The sequence below is a fragment of the Taudactylus pleione genome, unplaced genomic scaffold, assembly GCF_031769625.1.
Source record: "Taudactylus pleione unplaced genomic scaffold, aTauple2 ptg000006l, whole genome shotgun sequence".
NCBI classification, from domain to species: Eukaryota; Metazoa; Chordata; class Amphibia; order Anura; family Myobatrachidae; genus Taudactylus; species Taudactylus pleione.
In genome coordinates this window covers 1,176,523-1,198,639 of record NW_028284409.1, presented here as the reverse complement: position 1 = coordinate 1,198,639, position 22,117 = coordinate 1,176,523, and the positions used below count along the sequence as shown (strand labels likewise).

Genomic DNA, 22,117 nt, shown 5'->3' with positions numbered 1-22,117 from the left:
CCCCCTATTATGGTAGACAACTCTACTCACACCTCCATAGGTAACAGACGTGTCAGTGGTTTCCTCGCATTATTTATTCTGTCCCATAAAGTCTGAACAATCGCTGGAGACATACTATTAATATGTACTCAACATTACTAAATGCATTAAGCATTACTTAATAATCTAGCACATACATCATGAAAGTGTTCGAAAAATAATACAAAAATTGTCTGGAAATTAACAGACATGTTCAACAGCCATGATATATCAAATGTCAGAAATATAACTTCCAGTGATTTGGTGACAATAAGTTTAATACACAAATACACAAAACTTTTTTGATAAAGGATCATTTCACAAACTGTCACATAGGATAATGCAGTAGCACTTGGTTCATCTGTAATTGTTTTTCTTTTTTGTTGTATTTTTAATGACCCCTAGCTGTGTCCTCCTCAGTGTTAGATTGCTCTTCTGCAGAGATCCTTCAATTATGTTTAAGTTTTAGTTCCCTAGAGTTCATTCAAAGAATGAATGTTTCATTATTGTCAATATTCAGAAAATGTCTGTCATACCTCCCTGTTTTGTGCACATTTTATACTTTTAGACATCTGTCACAGCTAGTCTTCCTTTTTTTCCCAAACTTAAATCTAAGACATTTATTTTTTCAAATTTTGACATTTCTCTCTATGATTAATAGGTGCTAGGGTATTTTTTTAAAACGTGATCTATACAGTCAGTTATTACACAGCACTGACAGAAAATAATGGTTTTCATAAAACACCCCCTACCCAAGTGGACAAGGCAGTGATTAAGTACATTGCTTATCTCCTTTTAGATATGTACTACTTTTTGACATATTTAGACTACTGTAAAGTCCCCAAGTTTTTTCCAATTTGGGCTAAAAATACACATTCTAGACTTGGTAAGAATTAAATTCAGTTCGGTAATGTTGGAGGAAGTTAGTAGAAAAACCCTAGAATGCCATCAACTCTAGCTTAAAAGAATGAACAACATACTGTATAACCCTGATAAAATTGCTAAATTATATTTATCTTTGAGTGAAGATAATAATTTTAGTATATCATTTCAGAAATGGAAGTGTAATTCCTTCTGTACCAGAATAATGGCAAGCTAATATAACTATATACAGCATAGTTTTTAATACATCTTAATAATTGTGAAACATCAGAAAAAGTTTCAGGTTAATTAATTTGAGACCTGAAAATAAAAAGATAAGTTTGATGAGTATATGAAATCACATCTGACAAGTATGAATAGAATATTTGATGTCATAAGTAGGAATATTTTTGAGCAGTGTCATAGCTAGGTGACTGTGTGCCCTGGTGTGGTACTCTCTGCACACAGTGTGCGTGATGTCATAAAATCAATCAGCAAGCTTCAGAAGAGCAGGAAGGTGGCTGTCTGACGCATCCCAAAGATACTCCCTGCAGTTTACCAAATTAGGTGCTGTGTTAATGTGACAAAAGTTAATTTTAACTTCATTGTTTATTACTTTTGCGCCTAGTTATATTTGTATTTATCATTTTTTTTAAGATCTGCTATTGTACTGTGAATGACAAAGATATAAATATCCAATTTTCCATCCTCATTAAAGGAATTATACACTAGTGTAGCACCTCACATAGCTTGGCACACTGTGCCAGGCACAGCTATCCCCAAGTATCCATTGTAAGACTCCAGAGGGTGTCTACTAGCTGAGTGAGAATAGAGTTGTCAACTCTAGTAGCACAAATTAGACAGGAAATTCAAACTCCTGCCCAGTCTGTATATAGCTTCTGAATAGTTAGGTTCCACAATTAATGTTACTGTTCACCATGTACTGCTTAAATTGCTAGTATAATTTGTGTTCAGCAGCAATGACAGTTTACTGCTAGTGCTGATGGATCTGTGGCTACATTGCAGTTACTGTACGGTGGAAATATGTGTTGGACCCCAAAAGAAGACTTATTTCAGGACAACTGTACAAGCCCTAACTACCAGGGGATTTACAAAGCCATATACTTTCTGTAAAATACACTCTGCTGTTTATTAAATATGTAACATAATTCAGAAATAATTCAGTTCATTTTTATTTTATTTTAATCTAAGTAATATTAGTGATTTATAATATTTGTGACCTTTGTAGTTTCAAGATAAACATTAACTGCATTCCATAGTAGCTTGTGATCCCGGCGGTCAGAATACAGACACCGGCATTCCGACAGGATTAGAACAGAGCCATAACTAGACTTTTTGGTGCCCCGTGCCAGAAAGAGCATTGGTGCCCACCTCATTTTTTAAAGGGACATAATGCACCCAAAAAAGGGCCATGGCTTCATGGGGAAGGGCCAGGGAAGAGATAGGAGAGGCCAGGAGATGCTGGGGATGAAATAAGAGGAAGCTACAAGTGAGAATGATAATAAACAGAGATTTGACAGGCCCAAACAGTGCCCCCTGACCTGTGGTGCCCTGTGCGATGGCACCGGCCGCACTTCCCTAGCTATGGCCCTGGATTAGAATACCGACACTTGTCGGTCAGTATTCCAACCCTCTCCATACCTGCTGCTTACCTTCTTGATTCCGTCAGTTGGGATGCCGGTGCAGGGATTCTGACAAGAGTCAAGCTTCCTGCGCCGGCATTCTGAGCACCGGAATCCCCGCGGTTGGGATATTGATCGCATCCCCCATAGTATATAACTGGTCTCTGGTATTTGATGTGTGGTGATCTACAGTAATATAAATATGTTATACTTGCATGGGATATATTTTGAAAAAGTTATATTTTATGTACAGATGTACAGTAGTGTAGATTAGATTATTTAGCATACTATAATAATCAGAAGTTAAGAACAGAGTTGTTTAGTAATGATTGAAATCAGTTAATTTCCGTCCATTTATTTTGGAAAGTAATATATTCCCAAATGTATCCTTTACTAGATGAACACTCATCCCGATGATATATTACTTCATTTACTTATAATTAAGTGTTCACTTAAACGTATCTAAAGTGTCCAATCATACAAAAAGAAGTGCTTATTCTTTAAAATAGAAATACAGCTGCACAATACCAAGGTAATGACATGGAACGCGGAATTCTAACACTTGCAAAAATGCACAATTTAACATTATTCAACATTTATTTTCAGATAATATTACATACTGTATAGCAGCGGTTGACAACTAGTGAGTGCAATGCATTCACAGATTATATAGAGGTTAACCAATGATTGCATGGGAATGTCTGCACACAAACTTAACTACAGTAAACAATCATATGTTGCACTATTTACTAGTCTATATTGACAAATCAGAACCCACTGTCCCATCCTGTATTCCAAAATATACACAATATACATTTTTTTAAGTTATCATTGAGTAAGTAGTGGAGTATGAATAAATTTTTAGGATGGACTTTATATATAGATTGAAATGTAAGAGAAAAATGATAGTGAAAAACAGCGTACTTATGTCAAGGAATGTGAGGCTTGTCATTGAGTATATAGTGGTGATAGGAATTACAATACGAGGTGTGCTCCAAGAAAGATAACATTAGGGCTGTATGGTTTAACATGGTGGTGGCATTTTGCTTAGGGGGTGATATGGCAGGAGACAGAGGTTTTTAATTAAGTTGGTTACCCTTAGTCTGTGTGCTAGGGGATGTGAAATTTGTCAGGAGTAAATATAGTCTCACTGATAGAAGTTATGCAGGCTGTTACAAGATTACATTGTTTGAGCAAGCTCTGAGGTTACAATGTGGCTCTAATACTGTTTTCATCAATGATTAGACAGTATGGAAGATGGTTTGTAGATAATAGAAACAACTGGATAAATATTATATAGTTTTCAGGTCTGCCAAGAAGTGGAATAAGGATCTATGAAACTAAATTTTTTTTATTAGACTTGAAAATACTCAAAAATTAGCAATGGTTTAAGAGTCCTTAGGCAGAAGGTTTATATTAGCATTGTTTACAAGTAGCAAAATGTGAGGCAAGCAGGAATTCATATTGGTAGCCGAGTGACAGGAACTCAGGACTGCATTTGGGTAGCAGAGTATCAGGAACTCACAATTGCACATGGACAGCAGGGTATTAGAAATTCACTATGCACACACTAACGAAATTTCAGGTTCTCAGAAAAGCACACTAATGACAAAATAGTAGGAACTCAGGATTTCACACTAGTGTCAGGGTGTAAGTAACTCAGGATTACATGCTGGTAAAAGGGTGCAGCAACTCAGGATTGCACACTGGTAACAGTGTGACAGTAACTCAGAATTGCACATTGTGAACAAGGGTACCAGTAACTCAAGATTGCACACTGGGAATAGGATATCAGAAACTCCGGTATTGTGCACTAAGGACAATGGTAAGGAAATCAGGTTTACCCACTTTAAACAGGGTGCCAGGAACACAGCATTACATACTGAAAATTGGGTGCAAGGAAGTCATGATAGCAGAAACTCAGGATAGTAGAATGCAGAATAGCAGGTACAGGATCAGACCCAGTACTGAATCACAAGAACTATAGCAGTATGGTAGCAGAAGCTCGCAAATAATCTAGTCATGACTGCCAGAAGACCCAGAGTTTTAAAAGCCAAGTGATAACTGCAGATGCTTAACTGCTGAAAATTGAAGCAGAATTAATTAATTGCTTCTGTACATTGCTGGAACATGAGCAGTTCAAGGTACAACAGCACCCTTAGTTGTACGACTACAGAAGCCTTCAAGAACTGCAATAGTGTAATGGATGCAGTGGTGTACAGATACTGAGAGGGAGAAAGTTGACTAGTTGACAGATTCCAAGAGCCAATGATATGGTGGTGGATGGAAGAAATTAGGGTTCTAGAACATAACATAATTATTCATACTTTGTTCATCACTTGTATATTTACAAGAGTAAACACAGCACTTTGATAAAAATAAAAGGAAATGGAAAAACTTATTTTTACTTGAGTAAGGAGTTGAGGAAATAAATATTAACATACCCACACCTGTTAGAAATGATTCCTTTTAGAATTTCTATTCCACACAGCTGTTTATTTATTTATTGATCCCCATTATGAACCCTGTACTAGTTTTAGCAATTCCAGTGGTTTATTATGCAATAAATATCTCTTTACCAGTCTCCAAACTGGCTTTTCCGTAATTTAAGAGCAAAGGTGCCCAGGTAATAGAATTGTATCCCATTTGAAAACAACTGGATCCAACAACTGATTTACATTACTTAGATACAACCCCCTTTCAACTGATGGTTTAACTTGAGAATGCCTTTATAATAATAATTTTCAGTATGGCACATACTGGTAAAAAGTTTTAGGACAGCCACCATTTTTCAGTTTTCATTGAAATTTGAAAAATTCAAGTCCAATGAATAACTTACAATGTACAAAGGAAGTGATAAACTGCTAGAGATTAATTTAAAAAGTTTAGGTTAGCAAAAGCTGAAAAATTATGTAAAAAAAGCCTTTTACAAGGAAAGCATTGCATTTCTGCAGCAACGAAAAATGAAGCTTGCCTATGTAATGAAGCACTGCCAGTGGACTATTGTAGACTATGGATCAATAAATCAAAATGTTAAATCTGTGGTTCATCATGGAGTGTTCTTGTTTGCTGTCAAGTAGGTAAAAGGATGGTTCCTCAGTGTGTGGGGCTTATATACTTAGTGGCGGCTTGTAAAAACCACTGCTTATCGCGTGTTTAAGCCCAAAATACACATCATATTTTTCTGTTAAAAACATTGTGAATTAAATTTTGGGCTTAATCACACCAGGAACCTACTTGATTTCACAATCCTTTGTTTAGTAAATTAACTCATGTGACACCAACCAGCTCATACCATTATAGCCCTGTTGGGGGTGGGTGGGCACCAGCCACTTCACCGGTTAACTAGGGTGCTGCTTGGAGCATCCTAAAGACAGATCCCATGGCACTGTGGGAGATGTCATGATGTCTCTCCCCACACAGTTTGGGAGCCAGAAAGACAGAGCAGGGCCCGGGTTGTAATGGCAGGTGTGTATGGCCATTTCAGCCCTCATTTGCATCTTACACTGTGCAATGGTACCAGCTTCACCACACTCTTTATGGCCCTGAAACATACTGTCAAACACAGAGAAGGAAGTATGACTGTCTGGGGCTTTTGCTGGTTTCCAAGTCAGCGATATGAATAGATGACTGGCACCCTAAACCAAAAGGGCTACCTCAGCATTTGGCATTGCCAAACAATACCCTCTGGTCTGCACTTTGTTGGTCAAGGGTTCGCCCTACAGCAGGATAGTGATCCAAAACATACCTAGTAGCTATGTCACAAGTAGATTCAAAGAAAAGAACAACATAATAGGCTTCAAATCATGGAGTGGCCTGCACAGTGTCTAGATATCAAGCTGGTTTGGGATTACTAGACATAAGGTTGAAAGTAGAGCATCCTACAAGTGCAACACATTTATGGGAACCTCTGCAACAGTGTTGGGAAGGACTTCCTGGAAAATATTTGATATCTATTGTAGAAAGAGGCCCTGATTCAGAGCCGGCCGCTCTGAAAGAGCACACTCTCTGAATCAGGGCCGGGCTATTTTCTTTATTGAACGGCCTCCTGGCCGCTCGCATAGCTGTGGGTGACCACACACAGCTATAGTGAGCGGCCATGATGATGGTCGCGATGGTCAAGACCATCGGGACCATCGGGCTTGCAACAAAACCCTTGTGGTAGGGTCTCATGGCCGCAAGCCCCAGAGAGCTTTCGGCTCAAATTGTTTATTTGTTCTATGGTTTAATTTCAGAGTAAAGTGAGACATTAAACTGCATCAATTTCAACTAAAACTGGAAAAATGGGGGTGCTCTAAAACTTTTGACTTTTAGTGTATATTATTCATCTGACTACATTAATAAGTATATAACTGGAAGATTACACCTCCTTCATGCTAGTGGCACACATTGCAAATGAGATGGCAAGTATTTTTCTGCACTTCATATAAATATTACTATTTAGGCAAAATTATAAGCCTCCATAGAATGTTTTGGACCTTATTTCTCCAAGTATCTGTAATTTACATGATGCCTATTCTCCTTATACTGTAGCAAGCTTTGGTTATTTTCCCTATCCTGTAATTGCTGCCATGTTTTCCAATATAATATGTACTTGGCTCTTCAGTTCACTTGTAGACAAACTGTGAGTGGCAACCTAATAATCAAACAGACTGGATCTGCTGACTTTTTTTTGACAGTTGTAAATGGCCATTTGTTGAGCTACATGTTGTACAGTGAAGTTAATATTACAAGAAGTATCTAATAGCATGGTCTAATGGCAAAGGACAAACAGTCGTAACATATTGTTCACTGGCTACATTTTCAGTGATCACTGTGACTTATGGTAACTATTATACATATGGGAGCTAGTAGTTGTTTGATAATAAGCTAAATACTGTATATAAAGAGTGTCATGTCTGCATACTTCTCAACAATCAGGAGATGCTCAGCAATACCCTAATTTTGTTTTGATCACTTTACCACTCCACCTAATCATACATATGGGGAGATGTGTCAAACCTCCAACAGAGATAAGGTGGAGATGTTGTCTTTAGCAACCAATCAGCAAAAATCTATAATTTATCTAAAACAGTCTATATAATTGCACTTTATCTCTCTCGAAGGTTTGATACATCTCCCCCACTGTCTTGATAATGTCTTAATCCTGTGCCCATACCCTCTTTACCTGGAGTCAAAATTGTACTCTTCTGGCAAAAAATCATTAGGGTAATTTCCTGAAATAAATCCAATGGCATATCTACCACGGGTGTCTGGTATGTACTGGTTTATGGGTCAATTTGGCCAAACATTGGTTTCGGCCATCTCCTGTTTTCATTGTCAAGATGGAGAGGGTGGGAATGGTGCCTGAGGTAGCCTAGCACTATCAATGAGCTGGGCACAAGTCCCTGGAGACTCGTCATCACTGTCTTGCCATTCTTATAATACCTCTGGATAAAGTTTTTATTTTAGGGGAAGAATATTTTCATACAGTTAGCAGACTTACATTTGTTAGCCACTCATGCCCAGAAAAGATCTAAGTGCTTTCAAAGCCTACCAGTCTAAAGCTATAAGATATATCGGACAATATATTATTCCAACACAGATTGGAATGATATATTGTGCAGATAGTATAATGTGTACACCTGATTGCGTGTGCAAGGTGGTTGTTCATTGCTTCGTCCCATCTGCTGTGCTGCACAGCAAATTTGACAGTGTATTGAATGATGCCATGCTGCTACATGCAGCATGGAATGATACTGTATGTCGATCTTGTATACACGCAATATATTGTTACATTGCATTGTTCCGTCACTGGGTGCACACATCGTGTTGTATAGTGTGTACCCAGCTTTACTCTAATGTCTTAAATAATTAGATATTCAGATCACTCTCTTTGTACAACACAAATGCAATGTTCTACTGGCATCAGAGCGGAAAAAGAGGCTGTCATGTGAAGGCAATGCAGTAAAATGCAGATATATTGTTACAGTAGCAAATGAAAACCCAATCATTCATTTGAAATAGGAAGGGTACTTAGATGTAGTTAATGGAGTTTGAAGGCTATTTGTGTAAAAATAGATAAAGGACTTCTCTAAAATACTCTGGCTCACTACATAAAACACATTAGATTACAATTTAAAGGGTTATTATTATTATTATTATTAGTAGTAGTAGTAGTAGTAGTAGTAGTAGTAGTAGTAGTAGTAGTAGTAGTAGTAGTAGTTCTATAGTGGCTGTAATACTATTACTGAAGTCACAGAGATACTATCTACATGTTATACTGATAATATTCCACCTACACAGTGACATAACTATAAAGTACCATTAACAGTTATACCAAGATTTAAGAATTAACATCTATAGTGCAAAAAATAACCAAACCAAAAAAGATGACACAAAGGTGTATAGGATGTGTCAACCATTAAGGGTAGGGAGCAATAAATACAATTTAATGCTAATCATAAAACTAATGGTAATGGCACGTTTAAGCAAAGGTAGGTTCTATCAAAGTCTATAAAGCTTAACAATTAAATATTTGTATTAGAAAATAGAATTAATAAAAAGATATTGAAAAAAAAACAAATAAAAAAACAATGTTTATTAAAGAACAATGTTTATTGAAGTCCATGCTTGTTATTGCTTATAATACCACTTTTCCACCAAAATCCCTTGTTTTTGCCACAGTGGAAAAGGGGTAATATTTGAATTAATCTGTTATGTTTTCAAGTTTTAAAATGGAAACAAAAGAATTTATATAAATACATAGCAAAGAGAAAACTGAGGAATTTAATAACTCTGTTTTTATAGCAATGTATATAAAGTATGTATAACAAAAATATTTAGGTAAGAAGTTAACAGGTGCTTTTAGAGAATGAATTGTGAATTTTGTGGGAACAAACAATACAATGTGAAAATATGCCACTAGAATTATTATTTTTCCATTTATTTTGTACTGGTAGTAAACAAGATTAACAGAGATAGTATCTACATGTTATACTGATAATATTCCACCTACACAGTGACATAACTATAAAGTACTATTATCTCTGGCCAGATGATTGATGAGTAATGTTCCTTGAATAGTTGTTGAATGTGGACTTTGGATAGGTTAAATATATAGGGTTACTTGACCTCTCCGATCATGAATAATTGAGTGATTCATTGCAGCCAAAACATTCTGATACTATACATTTCTCATGAGTTCTGAGTTTAAGATCCCAATTTGAATCAAATTGTTTATTACTCAGTCAAAAATGAAACCTACAGTACTGTGGTTTCAAACCATGTAATCACCTGTTTTACACAAAGTCGCTAAAAAATCCTCTCTGTCCATGGAGGTAAATTTGCAAGCTTGTTATTCCTGTTAAAGTATGTATTATAATGTTTATAATAAATAAGTTAAAAGATAAATTTTACCCACTGCCCTCTGAGCTGACTGTGTGAGGCTTTGTAAATACTCTTTTATTAAATATATTGTATATACACACTGTGATTCTTATTTTAGATAGAATAAGATTTACACTTGATACAGAAGTAATGCAAAATTTTGCGCAAATCAAATTTCATGGCTGTTTCTCTGTGTTGTGAAGTCCCAGTCTTGCAACTTTTTGAGTTTCACTATTTCTTTGCTATTCCACCTTTTCTCTAATCATAGTGTATGGAATGTCCAGTAGATTCACAAATTTTTGAGGAGCTTTCAGCCTTCTGGACCAGAAAAGTGAGCCGTCCAGGGGCTTGATAATAGGAATGGTGATAAATCACATAATTATGGCCCTGCTGCTCAATAATGCAACTTGTGGAATTAAGAAGCAGGCCACGAGGCAACAATTTGCTATCCCACAGCATGTCTACCTGCACATACCCCTGGAATCTCTTGGAGGGTATTATTAAAATTAGAGATGTGCACGGACTCCCATGTTTTGGCTTTGGCAAGACCACTCTCAGATGTTATAGTTTTGGCAAAACCACTGTCAAGTGTTTTGGTTCGGGTTTGGTTTTGGATTTCTTTAAAATTGATAAAAACAGCTAAAATAATTTAATTTAGACCTGTTTAAATGCAATCCAAAACCCAAGATTTGGTTTTTAGATCCAAGTTCAGAACTTATGAGAAGATTTGAGTCAGGACTCAGTTCTACTTGGAACCCCCAAAAGTGATCCAAGCCAGGACTTGGTTCGACTCGGAACCCCAGAGTTCGGGTATGTACGGTTTTCAGCAAAACTGAACTGCACATCTGTATTTAAAACTGTAGACAAGCATGCTATAAATTCAGCAATCTGCAGATCTATTTCAAATACACTGTCAATTTATTTTGCCTGTGGTATTGTATTACAAAAAAGAAATGTGCAGAATTCCACAGCTAAATGATTGCTGAATCAGGTGAATACTCTGTAGAGAAGTTTTGAAATTGTTTCTCATGTCTAACTTGAACAGAATACATCTAGATTATTCTAAAGGAAACAACAACAGTGTAAAGACACATACCTAGAGGTACATGTTAGCTCTTGTAAAGCACTGAAATAATGGCTCTCATATCATTGCTAATAATGTCCATATTCAGATTGTTGGGGTCTTTTCTATGTTTAATTTGTTTTTCGATCAGTATTCAAAATGAATCAATTAACATCAATCAAGAACCTGCCTGAAGAGGCAGATGTTGGTAGAATAAATAATCTAATCAATTTCTTTTTGATCTCATGTAGGTTGCAGCAGTGGGAGGACATTTAACCTACACAATCTCATATGACACAGCTGTGAAGGAAGATGCTGCAGAAGTAACAAATCACCCAAATATCTATATTGAGGTACAGAGGTTTATTCTTATATTGTTGTATTTTTCCTATAGTATGCATATTTAATTGAGAATAAAGAACCCCAGTTATAAATTATAAAATTTTATGGTGGGAATCTACTAAAGCATGCTTTGATATTTTTTTATTTAAATGACTATTATTTTTTAGTGATTTATTTGGCAGCTTTCAAATAAAGGAATCTACAGTGTTAAAAGGGAATTTGTCATAAAAACCACTAGTGTTGCAAGTCTTCAGAAACATATTTTTTAGCCATCACAAAAAACTGACATAAATTTCTACAGTATTTATAATTGACAACACTAATTTTTGAAACATTGATTTAGGGAAACGCCATATTAAAATATATGGATGGATAACCCAGAGCTGTAGACAATGGGCATAGGATTTTACTTTTATAGTGAAAACCAACTTCAGGCAGGGTGGTCAGCGCAGGGCTGGTATCTCTATGGGTTATGTGTGTAGAGGGTGCAAAAACCATCACCCCTCTCCCAGAGACTGTGCTGAACACACTAGGGAGTAGATATTCTAAAGCTGCTAATACTGGAAAGTGGGAGTATTGGCCATATCAGATTTAACTATTATTTTTCTATTGCATCCTAGATAATAATAGGCATAATTTGATTGGTTACTATGGGAAACACCTCCACTTGTCTGTTTTAGAAGCTCTAGTAAATCTACATCTAGGGCTTTTTCCAATTCCCCTGACCTAGTAAGAACCTATAAACCATGTGTATTAGATCAAAATAGTAAAACAAAATAAGAAAAACATACACAAATAAAAATATAGAAAATAATCTTAACCACAATTTTAATATAAGATTTATGTGAATAAAACAGTCCCCAAACTCTCAAATAACACATTACTAAATAAAAAAAATATTTTCCTTGATCTTATACAGTCCAATTAAAAATAAAATATTTTGTCTTAATTCATTGTAGTCCAATGAGGGCGGAAAAAATATGTAACTGCACACTAGTGCTGTCCATCACTAAATGATTTAAGCAGTGAGTTGTTTGGGCCTTCTGCAAGCCAATTGCAAGTGGCTTCCCACACTGACTGCTTGCGATTGACTGGTGTTGAGGGAGTCCCAGGAACTAGTGGTGCTCCTAGCATTGTTAAAGACTAATTGAATGTTTACCAGTGTGATGAAAAATAATTAATAATTCTGTAGCACTCCATTTATTTTAAAGGGTATTGCAAACACTGGAAAGCCTAGTGCAATTATGTTTTTTTTTTAAAAATCACCAAAATTGATGACAGTTGCAATAATTCGTTTGATTTGGAAAGCAGATTTTTAACTAATAACTTTGTAAGGGAAATTTCCTTAATTTAAAAGATGTGAAAAAAGTCTTTAGTACTGTAGATGAACCCGTAACTACTGTTTTGTGGTGTAACCACAAGTCTACTTCAAAATATCATACAGTGAGAAGATATATACTGAAAATCTAGATTCATTTCTCTCTCTCTTTTTATATTATTATCCTTTATACATCTATTATAATCTGTATATCCTCATTTTCTTCCATTAGCAGATTTTTTTATCTTATTGTATTGGGTTCAAATCTGTCTGTGGTCTGTATTTCTCATTACACATTGGGGTTTTATTAAGCATTGCTCATGACATTGGGTTCTATTTTATAGAATAGCCATGAATTTCATAGCTAATGGGCAGAATAGACCTTAATCTTAATAGCTGGTATTCAAAGCAATTCCCAATCCTGATGGCTATTGTAGAAAGGGGATGCGGTCAAAATACTGACAGTCAGGATACCGGCACTCAGAATGCCGGCACTGGAATCCGGACATTTGTCAGTAACCTGGCTCCAGCATTCCAATGCTAAGTAGCAGTGTTAGGGGGAGGGTTAGGGGTTAGGGATAGACAATAGGGGGATGGTTATGATTAGACACTAAGGGGGGAAGGTTAGGTTTAGGGTGCGGGAAGGGGGAGGTTAGGTTTAGGCACCAGGGGAAGAAATTAGGTTCAGACACCGGGGAGAGGAGAGGGGGAGGGTTAGAATACTGACCAACAATTTCAGTATTCTAACCCTGCCAGGATGCTGGCATTGGGATTCTGACCACTGGGATCCCGAACACCGGCATCCCATACCCAACTCGTAGAAAGTTACCAAGCTCGGTGGTTGGCCTATAAAGGAAAACCCAACCACTTACCTCTCCCTCCTATCAGATCACTTTTTTCTGGCTCAACTATGAGTACAGTAATTCGATTTTTGTCTGCGCTGAGAAAACTGGTGTGAGAGCGATTGGTTGCTAGAGATTATTGTAGCAGGAGTGTTCCAACATGTGGCAATGACAGCACATAGCAAATGTTCACTTGATGTTAGCAGAATTGGGGTCACCTATGGGGACACACTAGAGACAGTCCTGTCACATTTGAAATGTCTGGTCACCCTACATTACAAAATATATCACATATAAAAGCTAATAGCTAACTCTAACTTATGTTTTCTGTTTACATTGAAAATCCCATTTGCAGGGTAATGGTTTAAGGATTAGCAGCCAACAGGAAGAAATTAATTTCCGACCATATGAAGAAAGCATGCAAAAAATAGTTCTACGTCCTGAATTCTTCAAAATGCATGGGACAGGATATCAAGTCAGCAGAAATGATTTCATGACAGTTCTGGCAAATATTAACAAACTTCTCATCAGAGCAACATATAGTAATCAACCAGATGTCACCTACAGGTAAAAACAGCTAAAGATGTGGGAGCTATTTATGAAGGAAATTACTGCCTTACTGCCTCACAGCACTGAGGTCATTGGTCTGATTCCCACTACGGTCCTTACAGTTTGGAGTTTGTATATTCTTCATGTGCTTGTGTGGGTTTTCTCTGGGTACTCTGGTTTCCTCCCACACTCCAAAAATATACTGGTAGGTTAATAGGTTCAAAAGTATAGCTTCTTCATTAAGTAAAACATTTCTGGAAATCATCATGTATTAAAGACTATACAACAAGATAATGTTGGTAGACTGTATAATGATCTATCTGTGTGAAGTAGTTTTTTTTTTATTTCTGTCACATTTCACCCAGGCAAAACACATACCAGAAAAATGGGAACCAACACTAATTTCTAAATTATAATAAATTATGAAAAAATGGATGTATCATTGAATATAATAATCTCACATTTATTATGTATATAAATCAAAAATGGTAAATGACCCTCCTGTGGGACAGTTGTTATAATTAGGACTTGCTCCCAAATGACTAGGTTCATGTGTAGCAAATATTTAACAGGTGGCTTTTTCCTCTTAGTATGGAGTCCGTATGCAGTGGGGCTGTAGTCAAAAGTCCACTTGTAGCTGTATAACAAAGTCCATATAGAGCAACAAAGTCTCAGTTAAAGTCCACAACCCATTTGAGGTTGTTTCACTGGATAAGGGTCATCCAGTTTCATCAGAAGTATAGCTTGAGTGGTCCACAGAAGCTCCTTATACACCTCACAAATTAGAGGAATCTAGAACACCTGTATGTCTTGCATGAAATCAAATAATAAAATAAACATCCATTTCTCATTATAAAATTTGTGAACTCAGTACAGGCAATCTTACCATATCCTACAATTAATTTAAGGACAAAAATCTTAAAAAATACAATATTACATACCCTTAAAATTAATGTATTCACCATAAACGAGTAGACCTCCGATCGCGTGACCTTATCAATCCTGAAAGGTGTATAGTTTTTACCTTGTAACCAGATCAGAGGGGCTTCCATACATGTGACTGTACTATTGATACCATTTGAACAGCATCGATATTAGAGAGATTTGATTGCACAGACCAGATTGCCCATACCTCCCATTTCAATATAAAATAACTTTGTCACACAGAAACAGTTTGCGGTTCCAACACACACAAAGGTACTATATTGTAAAAAGGGTATAATCAGCCTTAATCTATACAATGCAGCTATATACAGGATCCTAGACTAACAGCTGTCCATCAGGATTGCTGTGTGTTTCTTTAGGGTCAGGCAGGGAGAAAGGTAGCAAAGGAAAGGTAGCAAAGGAAAAAGGGGCTGGGATCCAGACTGCATGGCAATTTATAGGTGTACAATTACCTTTGAACATAAGCTGAATACTCAGAGGGGTTCCCTATTGGCCCTTTATTACTGAGTCACAATGGTTGTTGCTAATCATTTGTTAGTAAATGGTTGACGTCACTGGAGGTTGAACTGTTAGAAAATCCCTTTGTACTAACATTTGGCATGCAAATCTACAGGGGAGGTGTACAGTGATTTATACAGTATAGAGTATAATTCTTGGCAGGTCTTCATAACTCGATAGTGATCCCTTCCATATTCATTCTGTTGGTTTCATATTCCTGTTGAGACAGAGGGAAATCGGTAGATACTACTCATGACCCATTTATCTTATTCCTAATCCCAGATATCATATAACTGCTATTTAACATGTAACATTCACTGCATACCTTTAAAACACAAAGCATTGTGCGTATCTCAGTCAGTTTAGGGTTAAATGGGATATAAGTTTATTGTAAGGAAAGGCTGCTGTCCGTCAGGGTAAGGTTTCCGACAATAATACTTAAAAGCTGGCTATGCGATTGAAACGCAAAACAGTATTTAAACAGTATTGCTGTACTAACTTTATGTGTTTATGTAATGTAAAAATGGCGCTTAACTGTTGTGAGCACAGAAGCATGGCTCGCCATTCACAATATGACGAGTTGCGGGGGCATGGGATGCGTGTGCATGTATAGGGAGCATGTGCAATTGCGCGTGCGCAAGTGCGTGCGCAAATGCGGCGGGAGCCTGTGTTCGCATAAAATGGCAGTGGACGATCAAATCGTCCAATGGATGTCGTGTTGCGATTCGTGCGCAATTAAGCGATCGCAACCAATTTATACGGTTTCGACAGTACGGTCACGTGATTATGGATAGCCAATTGTAAAATACTCCTCGGTATTGTTTATTTTGTTCGGGAAGCCACCCATGATAGAAGGCTGATCAAGCGAATATTTGGATGTTGCCCAGCAACCAATTCGGTGATACTTCCATGTATGTAAACTTGCGGTCACTTGACCATATATAACTAATCAAAAATCCCTACATAGTGTTTGTTTATTTCGTTGCTTGGGCAACTTTCCCGAGTAGGCATATTTCTATGTGTATGTATATATATATATATATATATATATATATATATACACACACTAGCTGGAATACCCGGCGTTGCCTGGGATTTTAAGAATGTTTGTTTACACATCATCCTCCAACAAACCTCTCCTTAGGCAGGCCTCATGATAAGTGTGACAACCTTCCCATCAACAGTCCTAAGGTCTTCAAAGGAAGTAGGACCTGTAACGATGTTAAGCAAACTTCAGAGATAGAAGCATTCAAAATTTGTCAGATGTACAGTGTAAACATGGCAAAGAGCTTCTGCTGCTCTCATACCAGGATGACCATGTACAGCGACTCCATTATCTGCACATAAAAACTTTTCGAGAAGCATTCCATGTGTAATATTTTGGCAGCTCACAGTACAGCAGGGTCCTTGTAAAGTCATCATTTTGACACAGTTCGAAGAAAGTCAATGTTGTTGCATAATTTGGTATAGTCAGAGAGCTGAGAATGCTGGCAAAGCCTGCTAAAGCTCTCTTTGATAATAAACATTAAGATCATGACAAAAATGACAACACAAAACGCTTGCTCAGAGGCCCTACCCATATGCCATGAGGCCCCACAATGAGTGTACAGCAGAAATTGTGGTTTTTAATTAATTAAAAATTAACAGTAATTTCGATTTCACATTTTTTTTAGTTTCCTCCACTGTGTTTTAATATGCTCCTATGTAAAATTTCACAATCTTTGCTTGTAAACTGTGGATTTGTATACAAAGACAGAAGGACAAATTTTTGCTTTTATGTAGTAGAGAAGATAGAAAAGAAAAAATTGTAGATAAACTAAATCCTTTTGTAATTCCAGACCTGACATATAGAGGGTGAATGCTAGACAAAACTTGTGTTTTTTAATTAAATAAAAAGTAACAGTAAATAATTTCAATTTAAAAAAGGACAGAAGGACAAATTTTCATTTTTATATAGTAGCTATATATATATATATATATATATATATATATATATATATATATATATACTGTGTATCTATCTATCTATCTATCTATCTATCTATCTATCTATATATATATATATATATATATATAATTAAACATCATTCAAACATGCTCTGGGCTATTTAAGCATTTATCCAGCGAAATGCTTTAAGCGACTTATTATAACAACTTCAAATGGATTTTGGATGTGACCCCTGGCCGTGTGGACTTTGACTGATACTTTGGACTTTGTTGCACTATTTGGACTTTGTTATACAGCTACAAGTGGACTTTTGACTACAGCCCCACTGCATGCGGACTCCACGCTAAGAGGACTGTGTTTCTTTTCCTACACAAAGCTACTTGATATTTCCTGCACATGAACTTAGTCATTTGTGAGCAAGTCCTAATTATAACAACTGTCGCACAAAAGGGTCATTTACCATTTTTGATATATATACAGATGTTCATATACAGTATTAGCTCCTTTTTTCATATCAATTTTAAAGTAATAAATGAGATTATTATATTCAATGATACATCCGTTTCTTAGTTTTTTAATAATTTATTATAATTTACAAATTAACTCTGGTTCCCATTTTTCTGTATATTCGGAACTATGTTTTTAGGGACTAACAATCCCTTACCAGCTGCTACATGATAGTGCACTGAGTTAATTATTATTTAAACTACATACCAGCACATTTTTAAAAGAGAGACGAGCTGACAGGGCCATTGCCCGGAGAGATTAAGCCTCTGAGAGTGCAGCTGCAGTCACCACTGTCGACCTCTCTCCTTCTCACTAAATGTTGGGCATCATGAAGTCATGCTGCATGTTGTCAACCTCTTGTGATTGGCTGAACAACAGTTCACTTCACATTGAGTTTTATGTTTCTTTTATTTGATATTCAATTACAACCAGCGGTGGCTCCTACCCTCTTATATGAGGGGGGCTGCCATCACTGAAAACGAGGGGGATGGTGCCATTGCTCACCCACTGCTCCCATTCGGGCCTTGTCCCGGTGCCTGCGCAATCGATCTGTCAGGCACCGGGACATGCGCACTAGTGGTGGGGAGCTGTGCATGAACATGCCACCGGCATCCAAAGGGCTGCATCGTCTGCAGCCCCTAGGAGCCGGCTAGGACTTGCAGAAAGGCAGAGTAGTGGCTTCCTCCTGGAAGCAGCTATCTGCTAATAGCAGCCTGGACTGGCAGTCCCAGAGGAAGGAGACACCTCCCCCTGAGACTGCTTTTTTATGTGACTGTCAGGTAGCACATCCAATAGGAAGCCACTGCCAGTCACACAGTGTAGCCAGTGCAGTCACGGACTGCACTGACTAGACTGAGATGGTGGATGTTACTGGGGGGCTGCAGACTCGCATCCCCTCAGTAAAATCCGCCACTGAATACAACTGTCTCATGGAACCACATTCCCTTTATATGGAGCCCTGGGGGAGTGAAGGTCCAGTCCAGTATCACAATTTTCTTCTATTTGTTGATATGTGTATACTAGACACCAGTAGATAATATTCGTGTCACGTCCGCTGAGGAAAGTTCCCTTTGAGAGGGAGTGAAAGCTGAGGTTCCGGGTTGAGGGGGGAACTGGAGGCCTGGGGCTATATGTCCTCCTCATCCATGGGTGTCAGACATTGATGAGACCAGTCCAAAGGCATGGAGTCTAACCAGCTAGGAGGTGTTCACCAGTGACCCCACCAATTGGGATATGGGTTTCGGCTGCACCCAACTGGCAAGTTGCGGCCCTTTGTACTGGTGTCTGACACTGTGGGAATAGAGGCAAATATAAATGGCCCAAGAGTTATACTTCTGGAAAGAAGCACCAATATAGTAGATGAATAATGCTGGTGTGGAGGGCATACACTGGAGGAGTCTTGTAGCAAAACTGTGTCAGATGACACTATAACTTGTATACCAGGACTGAGGTCTTCATTCAGAGGCGGCCGTACGGTCTACGACCGCACGGCCGCCTCGATGTTTGTCTAGTGCTCATGCGCACGAGGGAGCCGGCTCCTTCGTGCGCATGCGTGAGACCCGCTACGACCGACAGCGCCGGTCGTAGTGGGTCTCTTTCCAAAGGGGGCGAGCTGTCGATGTTGATTTACAGCTCACCCCATTTGGAAGGGGGGGCCAGGGGGGTGGCAGCCCAAATGGAGGTGTTCCCATGGGAACGCCTGCCATTTGGGGAGGCCCCACTGACATCACTAGTGATGTCAGTGGAGATCTTCCGGCTCTGACAGAGCCAGAAGCTCTCCGGGGCTTACGACAAGTGAGACCAAACCCTAGGGTCTCGTCGTAAGCCCCGATGGTCGCGATGGTCAATGACCATCACGACCATCACCCTAGCGGTCGTTAGGCTGTGGGTTAACACCCACAGCTCTAACGACCGAAACAGAGGCGGGTGGTCAGGATGCAAGCGGCCGCCCAGTTTCTGAGTGACCGCTTGCATCCTCCGACCGCATCTGAATGAGGCCCTGAGTCCTTGATGCTGAGTTGCGTCGAGAGAGACACTAAATAGAGACACCGGAGGGGTCCTTGATGCTAAGTTGCAACAAGATAGCCGCTAAATAGAAACACCGGAGGGATCCTTGATGCTATGTTGCGCCGCTATTCAAAATAGTAGCGTACACTGGCAAGATGGTATCACCCAGTTACGCAGAGAGTTATTAAAACTGGCACACAGGCTAGATGTTGGAAATGCACTGTTGCTCAGAGATTTGGTATAGCTGGCTCACAGGATAGATGTTATGGATGCACTGTAGCACAAGAGTAGACACAGTATTCACTAGGAATCGCTGGAGGACATGGAACAAGGTAACAGCATGGATACATTCAGAAGTGACAACGTTGCACAGGCAACTTCCTGTTATCCAGAGGCCAGCTAAATACCCTACAGTAGCAGGCCATTGGTGGACAGCGTCAGCTGACCACCACCATGTTACCATTGGGTACAGGGTAGTCAAGTGATGCAAACTGTCATGGCTGCGTCCATGATGGCAACCGCAATAACCAAGGCACAGCACAGCACCAGGCAGTCTACATGGCTACAGCAAAAAGGAGAGGGGGGGGGAGGAGCAGGTGCACACTATAAGCACTAAGAATACAAATGATCAAAATATCTATAATAGACTGCAATAATTAACATGGTTTTAAATGTAAGGTTTCTTAGTACATGTTTGGCCAAAGATGTTTGCCCACCTACACCTGGGGCAGGCAGGAAGAGTGCTAGCCCAGAGAAGGGGTCTCACCTTCAGAATGTACCTTAAATACACACACACAGGAAATGGGAGGGGCTGGGCTGCACATCCTAATATTAAACATGATAATAGGTGCTACCATGCTGAGACCCCCCATTTCCTGTGTGAGTCTACATGGCTCTCAGGAATAATACTCAGCGTATCACCCTCCGCCGCACCTGGCGTCTGACCACACAAGTGACATGGGGAAGTTGGTGCTGAGGTGAGTAACGGTCGATCCTAGGCCGCAACCTGACAAGTTGTTAGACATGCCAGGTGACTAGACTTAACCAGCAATAAGTGTTTATTGTAATGATAAGTGATAGTACAGCCATACAGCCATCACAATTCTGATAACCAGACAGCACTGATGGAGAAGAGCATACAATGGAGGTGGTGTGGAGCATACATATGGCCAGCCGGTCATGTATGTAATAGATTTATTCTCTGTTGCTACTGTAACTAGGGTATTTTGGAACCACTGTATAGTAGTATAATATTTTTGTTGGGCAATTCTTTCTTACTCAATAATGAGCTATTTATAAATAAGAGAATGTCCATTCCATATGGGTATCATAAAATACCAAGTGGTTTCATTAAAATATATTAGTGGACTGGAGATATATTGACACAAAATAAATTAAATTCACTTCAAAATTTATAGACAAGAGAAATATAATGGCATAATATGCTGTACATAATATATAATCATAAAAAATAAATGTGTATGCATATATAAAAACATTAGGAACAGGAAATAAAAATAAAGCCTACAATAAAATGAAAAGTCATACTACTTTTGTGGTTGCAAAGCATTTCATAGACAGGTATGCTTTCTCAGGCAGTCAGTAATATTACAGCCATAGTCACAGTTCTGATACCTAGACAGCACTGATGGAGAGGTGCGTACCATGCAGGTGGTGTGGAGCATACAATGGTGGTGGTGCAGGGCATACATATGACTAGCCAGTCATGTATGTAAGGCAGAATCACAGGACACACAGGTATATCGGGTCTCTGCAGAGCTGAGTAGTATACAAGTGTGTGCACCACTGTGACGCTCAAACACAGTGAACAAGTTGGCACCACACATATGCAGACTAACCAGTGGTGGCCATCTTGGTACAGGAGAATGCTTATTCTAATGAAGCATTAAGGAGGATAGCGCAGTAGCGCACTCCGTATATCAGCACTATTACCCTGGTCCCCACAGCCCAGTGCTTTTCAGCAGGACTTGTAGTCTTACAGAAGGAGGTACTTGCTCATATTATTTAGTTCCCTCCCTTATAGGTTACAGCCTAACACTGGTGCTGTTCATACTATGACCGTGTGCCTAATTATTTTCTGCATTCCAAACCTGCCTGTTTAGTGTTGATTCTACATATTAAAAGGTGATGGAACATAGACAGATGTGGCAGTAATCACCAACTGCTTCACTGTGACATTCAAACAGT

The 22,117-nt window shown here is 38.5% G+C and overlaps 1 protein-coding gene across 1 annotated transcript in view; it reads left to right on the top strand.

Annotated features, from left to right (window-relative positions):
* LAMA2 (laminin subunit alpha 2) overlaps nucleotides 1–22,117 on the top strand; it is a 901,593-nt gene that overhangs the window by 393,536 nt on the left and 485,940 nt on the right. Inside the window, exons 13-14 of the mRNA XM_088452064.1 lie at nucleotides 11,205–11,306; nucleotides 13,811–14,022. Of these exons, the coding sequence (XP_088308190.1) occupies nucleotides 11,205–11,306; nucleotides 13,811–14,022 (314 nt within the window). The remainder of the gene's footprint in view (nucleotides 1–11,204; nucleotides 11,307–13,810; nucleotides 14,023–22,117) is intronic.